Source organism: Haliotis asinina, chromosome 14, assembly GCF_037392515.1.
Source record: "Haliotis asinina isolate JCU_RB_2024 chromosome 14, JCU_Hal_asi_v2, whole genome shotgun sequence".
Lineage (NCBI taxonomy): Eukaryota > Metazoa > Mollusca > Gastropoda > Lepetellida > Haliotidae > Haliotis > Haliotis asinina.
Window position 1 is genome coordinate 6,538,565 of NC_090293.1, and position 12,550 is coordinate 6,551,114.

At 41.9% G+C, this 12,550-nt stretch overlaps 1 protein-coding gene across 1 annotated transcript in view; it reads right to left on the bottom strand.

Annotated features, from left to right (window-relative positions):
- Positions 1 to 4,111: 4,111 nt before the first annotated feature.
- The window catches only part of LOC137261408 (uncharacterized), a 47,784-nt gene continuing 39,345 nt past the window's right edge, over positions 4,112 to 12,550 (bottom strand). Inside the window, exons 15-16 of the mRNA XM_067799153.1 lie at positions 7,097 to 7,248; positions 4,112 to 6,570 (exon numbers count right to left, since the gene is read on the bottom strand). Of these exons, the coding sequence (XP_067655254.1) occupies positions 6,266 to 6,570; positions 7,097 to 7,248 (457 nt within the window). The 3' untranslated portion in view covers positions 4,112 to 6,265. The remainder of the gene's footprint in view (positions 6,571 to 7,096; positions 7,249 to 12,550) is intronic.

The following is a 12,550-nucleotide window of genomic DNA, read 5'->3' on the forward strand; positions in this document are numbered from 1 at the left end:
GACGATGAAAGTGAAATAGGATTCATGAAATACAGTAAAATCAAAGTAAATAACCGGAGAATAGAATGTTTTACAATAGCTATTTTTCTAATGATTATTTTCACATATTTTCACCTATGCCTTTATCCGATGACCATTTCCACATCCATGAGGCATCCATGAGTCAGTTGTACGTTTGAGACTAGATCAGGAGCGCACCTTTGTTTCAGCAGCACTACGGGTTACGTAGTAAAAGTCATGGTTTACTTTAAACAGAGAATTTGTTTGCAGGTGACTGATTAACATGACAGCGTATGTGTATGAACCAGGAGGGTATGGCGAAGCAGACATTGACCCGGACTGGCAATCTATGAAAGTGTTATTTAGTTGGGGTTTTCACGCAAGCTTTCACACAGGGTTCATAAAAACGTCAAAACCACTGTACGATCCGTGCTATCAGTTCAATTGTTGTACAATGGTGATGATGTCAGGTGGTCGTGAAGGGGTTAGTTTATTGTGCCTTGAAGTCAAGATCTGTACCCCTCCCCCTCCTCCTTCCTTAACAAGAAATAGCACGCGTGATAAACGTTTCGACTGTATGATTGTAAGCCTGAAATTGTGGCACATAACCGGAAACAACAGCACATTTGGCACGAACTAAATGCATGGCGAATTTCTTACGACCGAATAACTGAATAATAAATGGCATAAGAGAAACCATATGACACACGACTGCTCTGAAAAAACGTTTTACGTGCTTCCTGAATGTACAGCATGGGGGTAACATTATTTTAACACTTCCCGTCTCATGGTGATGCGTCAGTGTCAGTTGATGATGTAGCGGTCATCATATGTGTGCCTCATCTGGACTTCACTACTGGTATAAGCTAAAGACATTCATCATCGGGGAACTGCCTGTCTCGCCAAGATACGGCTCCATATCGCCGTCCTTCAGTTTATAAGACACTGGGGTTTAACATCATGTTCGCGTGACCGACTTTGGTTTTGTGCCGCTTCTGGCAACATTCCAGCAATATCACGAGAGGCACCAGAAATGGGCTTTACTCAGTGTACCCATATTGAAAATCGAATCAGCATGACGAGAGAACGCTTTAACCACTAGGCTGCCCCCGCCAAAATCATGCTCACAAATATTTCACGTATGTAGCGATCAAATTCTTCCATCACTCCCTCCCTTTCAGCGTTGATTTGAACAGTACAGAGCCTATTGTTGCAAACACAGAGAAAAATACTTTCGGGTAGGGAGAGTCGTAAATAAGGCAGTTCCTGTCTTTTATGTCTTTCATGCCCTATCTGGTCTAGCGCATTATAAGCTTTATAAGGTATTTTTTTAAACTTTTTCGTCCATACACTGACTTTGAGATTTTGACACATCCATTGCTTACACTAACGACACCTCCTGCAAGAGTTTGCCGTGCAGCTTTGATTCCAACACGACAGGAATCTGAAAAATCCGACTGATTGTTTCACAAGTGACACGAATGACAAATTTGATTCAGAACAAAGAGAAGGCAAAGACTTTCCTAAACCAAGGATCATGACAGGTATGAATACTGGCTTAGGGCAGTTGGTAACAGTAGCTGTTGGCCTGTATTATTGTACTCATACGACATGAATATCTGTTCGTACTAGTCTTGGCATTTTCTGCCCACTGTTATACCAACCTGCAGCTGAAAATGAATACTCCACTTATGCATAATTTACTCTGAACCTTACCCCGCTTACTACTTATACCTGAAGTGTGCCTTTCGCTCCGTATTTGTTCATCTCTTGCTTTCCAAGAATAACCGCACTTAAGGCTTTTGTTTTGTTAGGACAGGTCACTGGGCCACAGAAGTGGGTGTGGAGGTAGCTATTCATAGCTAGTCGTTAAATTGATTTTACCCGCTCTTCAGTTATTGTTATGTACCTTCATTAAATGATTCTACACTGTAATTATCCATCATTGACGGTATAAACGTTAGAGAAAACACGTCTCTATAGTTTTGGCAGCCTCACCACCCTCTTTACATTGTCTACCAATATCTCCTATACGTAACAGGCAGACTGACAAATAATAACTTCTAATGAGATTTTCTGGTCAGACCCTGAAATGAGAACCACAGACATTTAGCTTTTGGGGTAGATGTTCTATCCATGAGAAAAACATGGCAGCCAAATGATCAGCAGATCATGGTGTATGTAAGGGAGACAACCCAACAAGGAAATTCAGGTACCCTGTACGAAAGGGGCCATGTTCTCATTGACTGGTAAACATAAACAACAGGCAAAATACCAAATATAAACATGGTATAATTTCACAGTGAAAGCAAATTGTGAACATCATAATAAGAACAATATTTACATGACAAAAACATTCAAAAAACATACTGTACAAGTTTCAAATGATATTTTTCTGAAATGTTCACATATTTTCTTCATTAAGATAAGTCTTGATTATGACATCCAAAAACCATTAACAATAGTGGACGTGCAATGATAACATTAAAATATTTACTTCCACATTTTTAAGAAATATTTGTTCATGTCAATGACAGGATCATTTGACAATGCCATTACCTTGCTCCACCTCTTACAATGGTTTACCCATAAGCTGACAATATCCTTCAACTTACACTATGTCATTGTTTTTTTTGTTTTTTCTCACAAAACCTAAATTACATGGAAATAACGCTTCATCCTTCAATAACAAGATGTTACATCAGAGCATATGATCTTGATGGGAGGAAAGCATTCTACAATGGACATCTCAATGTCAACTCTGATCTCAACTGCAAGAAAGCATTATATGGTGCAAACAGACCATAGACCCTGATGCAGCCACTGAGAACTGAATCATCTCAGGATCCCCACACACCAAAGGCATACAACTCAGCACAGAAACTTGCATGTGTTCAGACTGGGAACGTGCTCCCATATACTCTTCAATCCTGTAACAATCAGCATGGGGTCTTCATATCACATTGTACTTACTAGGCAGCCTACTCATTATGCCTATACAAAACAAACTGAATATTTTGTTTGATAAAAAGAGACAGGCATTGTATCCCAGATATGCACAGAAGCAATTAAAAATGAAAATAACATACAAACTCCTTACTATACAATTCACATCCTCACAGAAAGTAAGTACAGCCAATCCTAGTAAAAAGCCACATTTATATAAACCTCGTTTAGGATATTCCAGATTTGGTTCAGTTATAGGTCTTTACGAAAGTACCACTCACAGACATTAAAGAACACCTTTGTGTTCATATAATGATAACTAATCTGTTGTTTTATGTTAAATTAACAACACTTTAAAAAAGTAGGATTCTTCTTAAATTCACTTGAGTGGTATATATTCTTAAATTGGCTTGAGTGGTATATATTCTTAAATTCCCTTGAGTGGTATATAAATATATATAATGCAAACTTCAAAGTCAGGCTTCTCAGCTTGAAATGGCTTTACTTGATACCATATACTCATATTAAATTGGTTCATGTAAAAGACACATGATCTTTACAATGCAATCAATAATAACCCTGTGAAGAGTTTGTTCTGATGAAAGACGGTGTCATGACAACATATTGCATGCATATATTATATCAACATACCTTTTGCACTTGCCATACATGGTGGCATAAATAACTAGTGTGTGGTATATACATAGATGAAATATTTTATGTGTTATCACACTGGCTGAATTTGGTGCCATGGATCAAAGACATAACAGATATATCTCATGACATGAAATACTCCAGTCATGAAAGCACTAGACTAGAAAAAGGGAATTTTGTTTTTCAAAATTAATATTTTACATTTTAATTATATTTTTAATTTCAAGGCTTAATTAACTGGGAAATTACAAATTTTCCCTTAACATTTGCACTAGTTACCACTTATGAAAACTTTACAGTTACCTTGTTATTTCACTGTATTTTTACAGAGCAACCAACAGATTTCACATTAATTCCTGACAACCTCAGTGAACACAGTTGTCTATATTACCTGTTTTAATATTACTTAATATCATTGACAGTGTTGAACAATCTTAAAACAGGTCACTAGTTTTTTCCTACAAAATATATGACTGTTCAAATTACATATCTTGTTTGTTTGGGATTTTTTTTTCTCAAAAAACCGAATAATTAAAAGTCAATCATGGCAAACTGTCTTCTGACACTGGCTAAAACACTAACAAGCTAATGCATGAGGTAACATATATACTACCAAAGACATACTAGTTTCCAGATCACAAGCATTGGAACACAGGAAGATAGACTTTCCTGTTAAGAGATATATTAGTTCAAACTAAATGGCCATAGTGTACATATGTATGCATAGATGTCAGCTTTTTGCTGAATTTTCAAGAGAAGCACATTCCAAATATGCATTCATAATTAATATTTGTTGTTTAGAAACTAGTATGTACCCACATGTCTTCTATATTGAAAATGACAGACAACATAGTAGTTAGAACTTTGCTGGTATTTGAAAAGTAAAGCATTATTCAACAATAATAACACATCATAATGGCATCAGTTTGTAGGGTATGTTCTGATGGTCGGTTGTGCCAAATAACTATCAGAATGAAATAAACAGCAGGATATTAAAACACTACTACACAAACAGGAACTTTAGAAGTCAGACTGCAATGTTGATTTCTGAGATCACAGTGAACTGAAGTCACTGATAGTGTTTGTTGGTTTCACTGTTAATGGTTTCATAGTTCACTTGTTCGCTGTTCAAGCAACTGACAGTTGCTGTGATTCAGTATAGCGTCAGTTCATTACAAACATGGTTAATAAGTCTGTTCAGTTTTTCACAGATACAGGTGATTGCTGAGGGATTCAGTCAGAATGGTGACACGATCTCAGCCCCAGCAAGACTTGTGACTGTTGTGCACATTGTGTAAATCACAGTACAAGTGTAATTGTGTAATTCTAACCTTAAGCTGATTGTGGCTTTCAACATATCACAAAAGGCATATTCCTTGGACGTGGTTTTCTGTAAATGTTTTTAACATTCAGGTTCAAGTTAGCCTCCCGTACACATGGTTTCCTTCTCAACTGTTCCATTCACTTTATAACATTCTGCTAGTTATGTGTGTTGAGTAAACAAATAACAATCCACAAGAACTTCTGAATTGGAGTCACTGTGTTGAGTCAGCAAGAAGTAGGTCTGGAGTCACTGTGTTGAGTCAGCCAACAAGGAGGTCTGGAGTCACTGTGTTGAGTCAGCCAACAAGGAGGTCTGGAGTCATTGTGCTGTGTGGGCCCACTAGACCTTCTGGAGTCACTGTGTTGAGTGGGTCCACAAGGAGCTCTGGAGTCACTGTGTTGAGTGGGCCCACAAGACCTTCTGGAGTCACTGTGTTGAGTGGGTCCACAAGACCTTATGGAGTCACTGTGTTAAGTGGGTCCACAAGACCTTCTGGAGTCATTGTGTTGAGTGGGTCCACAAGGAGCTCTGGAGTCATTGTGCTGTGTGGGCCCACAAGACCTTCTGGAGTCACTGTGTTGAGTGGGTCCACAAGACCTTCTGGAGTCACTGTGTTGAGTCAGCCAACAAGGAGTTCTGGAGTCATTGTGCTGAGTGGGCCCACAAGAAGCTCTGGAGTCACTGTGTTGAGTGGGTCCACAAGGAGTTCTGGAGTCACTGTGTTGAGTCTGCCAACAAGGAGTTCTGGAGTCATTGTGCTGAGTGGGCCCACAAGGAGCTCTGGAGTCACTGTGTTGAGTGGGTCCACAAGGAGCTCTGGAGTCATTGTGTTGAGTGGGTCCACAAGGAGCTCTGGAGTCATTGTGTTGAGTGGGCCCACAAGAAGCTCTGGAGTCACTGTGCTGAGTCAGCCGATAAGGAGCTCTGGAGTCACTGTGTTGAGTGGGTCCACAAGGAGCTCTGCAGTCACTGCTTTGAGTGCGCCCACAAGGAGCTCTGGAGTCACTGTGTTGAATGTGCCCACAAGGAGCTCTGGAGTCACTGTGTTGAGTGCGCCCACAAGGAGCTCTGGAGTCACTGTGTTGAGTGCGCCCACAAGCTCTGGAGTCACTGTGTTGAGTGGGTCCACAAGGAACCCTGGAGTCACTGTGCTGAATGTGCCCACAAGCTGACAGTGCTTCTTAAAAACACGGTCTGGATATATTAGTAAAGGGAGCTAACTCTGGAATGTGTTTTCCAAAGGCTTCACAAATCAATAAACCTGTTCACCTAGATGAATCCATGAAAACAGTGTCTGGATAAAGGAGCTACACTGTAATGGTTTGACTAAACTCTTTCTTATTACCTGTACTCCAGTATGTATTCAGGGTAACTCTGAGCACCATCAAATGTCACATATATCGACGGATGAGCCATGTTGTTTACAGTTGAATTGAAGGGCCGTTGTTTCGCATCACTGGGGTCTACAGGTGGCCGCCTCATCGTGGTGTTGCCGACAGTGTAACGCCCACATACAACTCTGGCAATCAGCAGCAGGTAGTGACCATGGTAGAACGGGATGTTCCTGCTGTTGAGGAGGTGCTGGCCATGCAGGACGTTCTGGACATAGTTATGGGAGTAGTGGGCTTCCACAGCAAAGTAGGAACCTGGAACGAAAACACATCATGTCCTGATCACACTGCTATGTCAGCAACACACATTGCAAAAGCTACAGCAGTATCACAGAGGTCTACACACTAAGACAACCTTAGTGGCTGAATGAACATTGCTTTGTGCAACATCAGTAATTTTCCAAGTATTCACGAACAGACATCCTGAGGCTTGGCTATTTATTTCTCCATAGAAACAGCACATCATGTCTCTAGAATGAATGTTGTTTTATGTGCATGAGGCTCTATAACCTGGATACTATTAACTGCACAGCTGAATATGAACATTTGACAGCAAAGATGTGTTGGAAATTCTAAAATATCAGTAAACGAGTAAACTTCTTCTTTGGCATGACTCATTGTGTTACCTTCTTAAATTCTCGCTTGTGACACACCTGGACAAGGTGGTATTAATTAAAAGATTAGAAAAAACAAATCACACTACCAAATATTGCATATGTGCAGTGGCCTATGCATGTTAATAATCAAGATATTTTGTATGTGATGATTGAGTCTGGCTTGCCTTGTCCAAGGCTAGTTCCATGTGCACCACACAACCTCCAGTCGAAGCCCTCCTTGCATATAGCATGTATTGCTTTGGGGTGGGTGCCATGAAAGAGATGGTTCTCATTCAGTTTCTGTGGCCCAAAGTCTTCCAGAATGTGGGATCTTGTCCTAAAAACACAAACAGTGAGTGAGTGAGCAGAGCTCCACCCGGTAAACTATGCATACAAAATTTCCAATTACACATCAAAAATGTAATTTTCTCAATAAAATCGATATTTTATACATATCCTGGCTCATGATAATTGCATATCTCCTCTTCCCTGGCAAAGGTAGTGGAACACCTGAAATCCCTTGAAGTTCCCTTCTAGAAAGAAACAGACGTAAAATACACTCACCCACAAGTAGCCTCCCTTTTCCCACGCTCCCAGCCACGTGATCGGCCATGCTTGTTACTCTCTCCTTGTATATCGCCCGACACCCAAATATAGGAATTCAGCGTGTCTGTGCGGGGCAACTGGGAGGGCTTTTGTCATGAGTCAAGATAACTATAAAATATAAATTTTATTCAGAATATTACATATTTTCCTTATCCTGACTGGACTGGCCACGCTGGATTCTGCTGGCTGTCAAAATTACGTCCAATAATTTTCCCCCCAAAACGGGAACTTGTAACAGCGATAATATGGTCCTGCTCTTCTAATATTTATTGTAGATACTGGGGGGATCACATCCAGTCGAACTTATTTTCAGCCGAAGGTTTCGCTGATATCGAAAATTATTTTCAGCCGAAGGTTTCGCTGACTGGAATGTGTGACAACGAAAGTAACTAGCATCCTGCTAGTTGTCGAGATATTGTAATTAAGCCTAGCTGCAATCCTTCTTCATGTACAACTATCTTCATTACAAGTACAGGGTCACAGGATCACTTATGCTAGTCTGTTTAAGTCATGTGCATGGACTTTCCACCATTATACTCCGCAGAGCGTCTGGCTTCCACATGTCACGTGATAAAACGGGTGAGTGAACTCTGTGTCTTCGTAGAACTATTAGTTGCTGAGCAACAATAAGAAGCCCAAACTGATGAATGCCGGAGACATCCTCTGTGGCTATGTCTCGTAGGTAGTGGTTGGCAAACACCGTGTTTCACTCCCAAAAGCAGCTCTCCATTATAGTTGATAGCAAGCAATTCCCATGTAGCGCTAGTGTAGAGGCCAAGGCTCTAACTTCATGTGGGTTGGAGGCTCGCGGAGGTTCCAATCCTGCAGCTTTATTGGCTCTCAATGTAACAGCTCTGATGCACACTGAGATGGTGTTGCAGGATACTTCTGTAAGTGTCCCAGTAGATATAGGGATAAAGAGGCGCTTGAAATGTTGCCTTCTAGACTTGGTACATGCGCTGTATATCTTCAATGCCCTGACTGGACATAATGATAAATCTTGAGTATCATGGGGTCCAGGGATTGAAGATAGTGCCGGTATGTGGAATTGTCAATCCGGTTGACCTGGCAGTTGATTTCTCACAAGAAAGTCCCATCGCAGACCCAGATGAGCTGTCTGAGGATGATTTGCATCAAAACTCATGCAGCTGAAGTCTAGAGCATGAATTTCTGATATTCGTGCAGCTATAGCCAAGGCAAGTAAAAATAGCGTCTTCTGAGTTAGCAGTTTAAGTGAGGTAGGATCAAGTGGCTCGTATGCATCACTTGTGAGATGTTGGAGTACGATGTTTAGATCCCATGCTGGAGCTCTAAATCTACGTTGTTGATCTTCCAACTTGAAGGAGCACAACAAAGCATGTAGGTCTGGTACTTTAGTCAGCTTGGTCCCCGTTTCCATGGTGATGACTGAGCTGAGAACTGCCAAGTATGTAGATAATGTAGAGGCTATCAGACCTCTGGAATATAGTAGGCAACATAAATATTCTGCGATCTGCGGATATGTTGCCTTCATCACCATGAAGCCTTTCTTCTTGGTGGATGTCTCAAACTGCTTCCACTTGTCATCATAAAGGGTGCGAGTGGATTTCCGTAAGGCTAAGGTAACTGCTTTCGCTGCACTCGTCGTATCCTCTGTATTTTAAACAGATTTTTGATACGTTCCACACATTAAGTCAGACTGCAGATGGGTTGCTGTGTGCCTGTTTTGTGTGGGGATGGACGAGAAAATTTTCCCAATCTGGTAGTTGTATTGTTGGTTGTCCTAACTCCTCTATGAGTGCTGGAAACCAATGTCTTGCTGTCCAGTAAGGCGCAACCAAAGTCAGTTGTAGCCTCCTGATCTGTTTTATTTTCTCGATGACTTTTGGTAGCAGCACTGGAAGGGGGGAAACGCGAATGCATTTAGTCCTTCCCATGGGATGCTGACAGCGTCTGTTACCCAGACTAACGGATCTGGTACCGGTGATACAAACGTTGTCTGTTTGTTAAACCTTGTTGCAGAAAAGTCTATTTGCGGTGATCAGAATGTCTGGCTGATTAGTTGAAACGCCTCTCGATGCAGCATCCACTCTGTTGGTGACGAACAAAGAGGACAAGACAAGACATCTGCCATGATGTTGCAGACTCTTGGTACGTGACATGCTTTTATTTGGAGAATCAGACTGTCGACCATGTCGAAGAGTTGAAACACCAGGTGTAGTAGAAATGGTGATCTCATTGACGATTGCTTGTTTATGTAGAAAGCCACTGGTGAGTTGTCTGAGTGGATCATCAGTAGCTTGACTTTCAGTGTTGTCGACCAGTGATGGATAACATGCATCACCACTTTCATCTCCAACTGGTTGATGGGAAGTGCAATCTTCTTTCTTTCAGATTCCTGCTGCAACCTCGTTTAGATGGACACCTCATCCTTCACAAACGTGTCTACAAAGAGATGGTTGTTGAATGCCGACTGTAACTTATAAGTTTCTGTGCAGGCCCTCAACTGGGGAGTCCACCAAAGTGGGTATTATCTCAGATGTCCAGCGTCGTAAACAGCTCAAGACTTTAGACCGTGACGCAGGAATCGCGGTCATAGACGTAGCTGTAGGCGTCTTCGTCTGGTCATGTCCTGAGCTGACGTGAGCAGACCAAGTAGACATTGTCACTGTCGTAGTGGTAAGGAAGAGAGTAGAGTTTGTTCTGACATCGGTTTGAACTTTGACCCACCGAACCTCTGGGACAGAGATATATTTTAACGCAGTGATGAATCCAATCCCAAGTAATTTAGATTAGCAAGTCATCAGAGCTGAGTTAGTAGCCTGAAAGTGAAGTCCACCGGTAGACTGAGTTCACTTCTCTCATGATGAGCATGTATGCCATGAAGATACGTCATTCTTCGTCTTCGGATCCTCAACCCTTGAAGTTCCCTTCTAGAAAGAAACAGACGTAAAATACACTCACCCACAAGTAGCCTCCCTTTTCCCACGCTCCCAGCCACGTGATCGGCCATGCTTGTTACTCTCTCCTTGTATATCGCCTGACACCCAAATATAGGAATTCAGCGTGTCTGTGCGGGGCAACTGGGAGGGCTTTTGTCATGAGTCAAGATAACTATAAAATATAAATTTTATTCAGAATATTACATATTTTCCTTATCCTGACTGGACTGGCCACGCTGGATTCTGCTGGCTGTCAAAATTACGTCCAATAATTTTCCCCCCAAAACGGGAACTTGTAACAGCGATAATATGGTCCTGCTCTTCTAATATTTATTGTAGATACTGGGGGGATCACATCCAGTCGAACTTATTTTCAGTCGAAGGTTTCGCTGATATCGAAAGTTATTTTCAGCCGAAGGTTTCGCTGACTGGAATGTGTGACATCGAAAGTAACTAGCATCCTGCTAGTTGTCGAGATATTGTAATTAAGCCTAGCTGCAATCCTTCTTCATGTACAACTATCTTCATTACAAGTACAGGGTCACAGGATCACTTATGCTAGTCTGTTTAAGTCATGTGCATGGACTTTCCACCATTATACTCCGCAGAGCGTCTGGCTTCCACATGTCACGTGATAAAACGGGTGAGTGAACTCTGTGTCTTCGTAGAACTATTAGTTGCTGAGCAACAATAAGAAGCCCAAACTGATGAATGCCGGAGACATCCTCTGTGGCTATGTCTCGTAGGTAGTGGTTGGCAAACACCGTGTTTCACTCCCAAAAGCAGCTCTCCATTATAGTTGATAGCAAGCAATTCCCATGTAGCGCTAGTGTAGAGGCCAAGGCTCTAACTTCATGTGGGTTGGAGGCTCGCGGAGGTTCCAATCCTGCAGCTTTATTGGCTCTCAATGTAACAGCTCTGATGCACACTGAGATGGTGTCGCAGGATACTTCTGTAAGTGTCCCAGTAGATATAGGGATAAAGAGGCGCTTGAAATGTTGCCTTCTAGACTTGGTACATGCGCTGTATATCTTCAATGCCCTGACTGGACATAATGATAAATCTTGAGTATCATGGGGTCCAGGGATTGAAGATAGTGCCGGTATGTGGAATTGTCAATCCGGTTGACCTGGCAGTTGATTTCTCACAAGACAGTCCCATCGCAGACCCAGATGAGCTGTCTGAGGATGATTTGCATCAAAACTCATGCAGCTGAAGTCTAGAGCATGAATTTCTGATATTCGTGCAGCTATAGCCAAGGCAAGTAAAAATAGCGTCTTCTGAGTTAGCAGTTTAAGTGAGGTAGGATCAAGTGGCTCGTATGCATCACTTGTGAGATGTTGGAGTACGATGTTTAGATCCCATGCTGGAGCTCTAAATCTACGTTGTTGATCTTCCAACTTGAAGGAGCACAACAAAGCATGTAGGTCTGGTACTTTAGTCAGCTTGGTCCCCGTTTCCATGGTGATGACTGAGCTGAGAACTGCCAAGTATGTAGATAATGTAGAGGCTATCAGACCTCTGGAATATAGTAGGCAACATAAATATTCTGCGATCTGCGGATATGTTGTCTTCATCACCATGAAGCCTTTCTTCTTGGTGGATGTCTCAAACTGCTTCCACTTGTCATCATAAAGGGTGCGAGTGGATTTCCGTAAGGCTAAGGTAACTGCTTTCGCTGCACTCGTCGTATCCTCTGTATTTTAAACAGATTTTTGATACGTTCCACACATTAAGTCAGACTGCAGATGGGTTGCTGTGTGCCTGTTTTGTGTGGGGATGGACGAGAAAATTTTCCCAATCTGGTAGTTGTATTGTTGGTTGTCCTAACTCCTCTATGAGTGCTGGAAACCAATGTCTTGCTGTCCAGTAAGGCGCAACCAAAGTCAGTTGTAGCCTCCTGATCTGTTTTATTTTCTCGATGACTTTTGGTAGCAGCACTGGAAGGGGGGAAACGCGAATGCATTTAGTCCTTCCCATGGGATGCTGACAGCGTCTGTTACCCAGACTAACGGATCTGGTACCGGTGATACAAACGTTGTCTGTTTGTTAAACCTTGTTGCAGAAAAGTCTATTTGCGGTGATCAGAATGAATCCAATCCCAAGTAATTT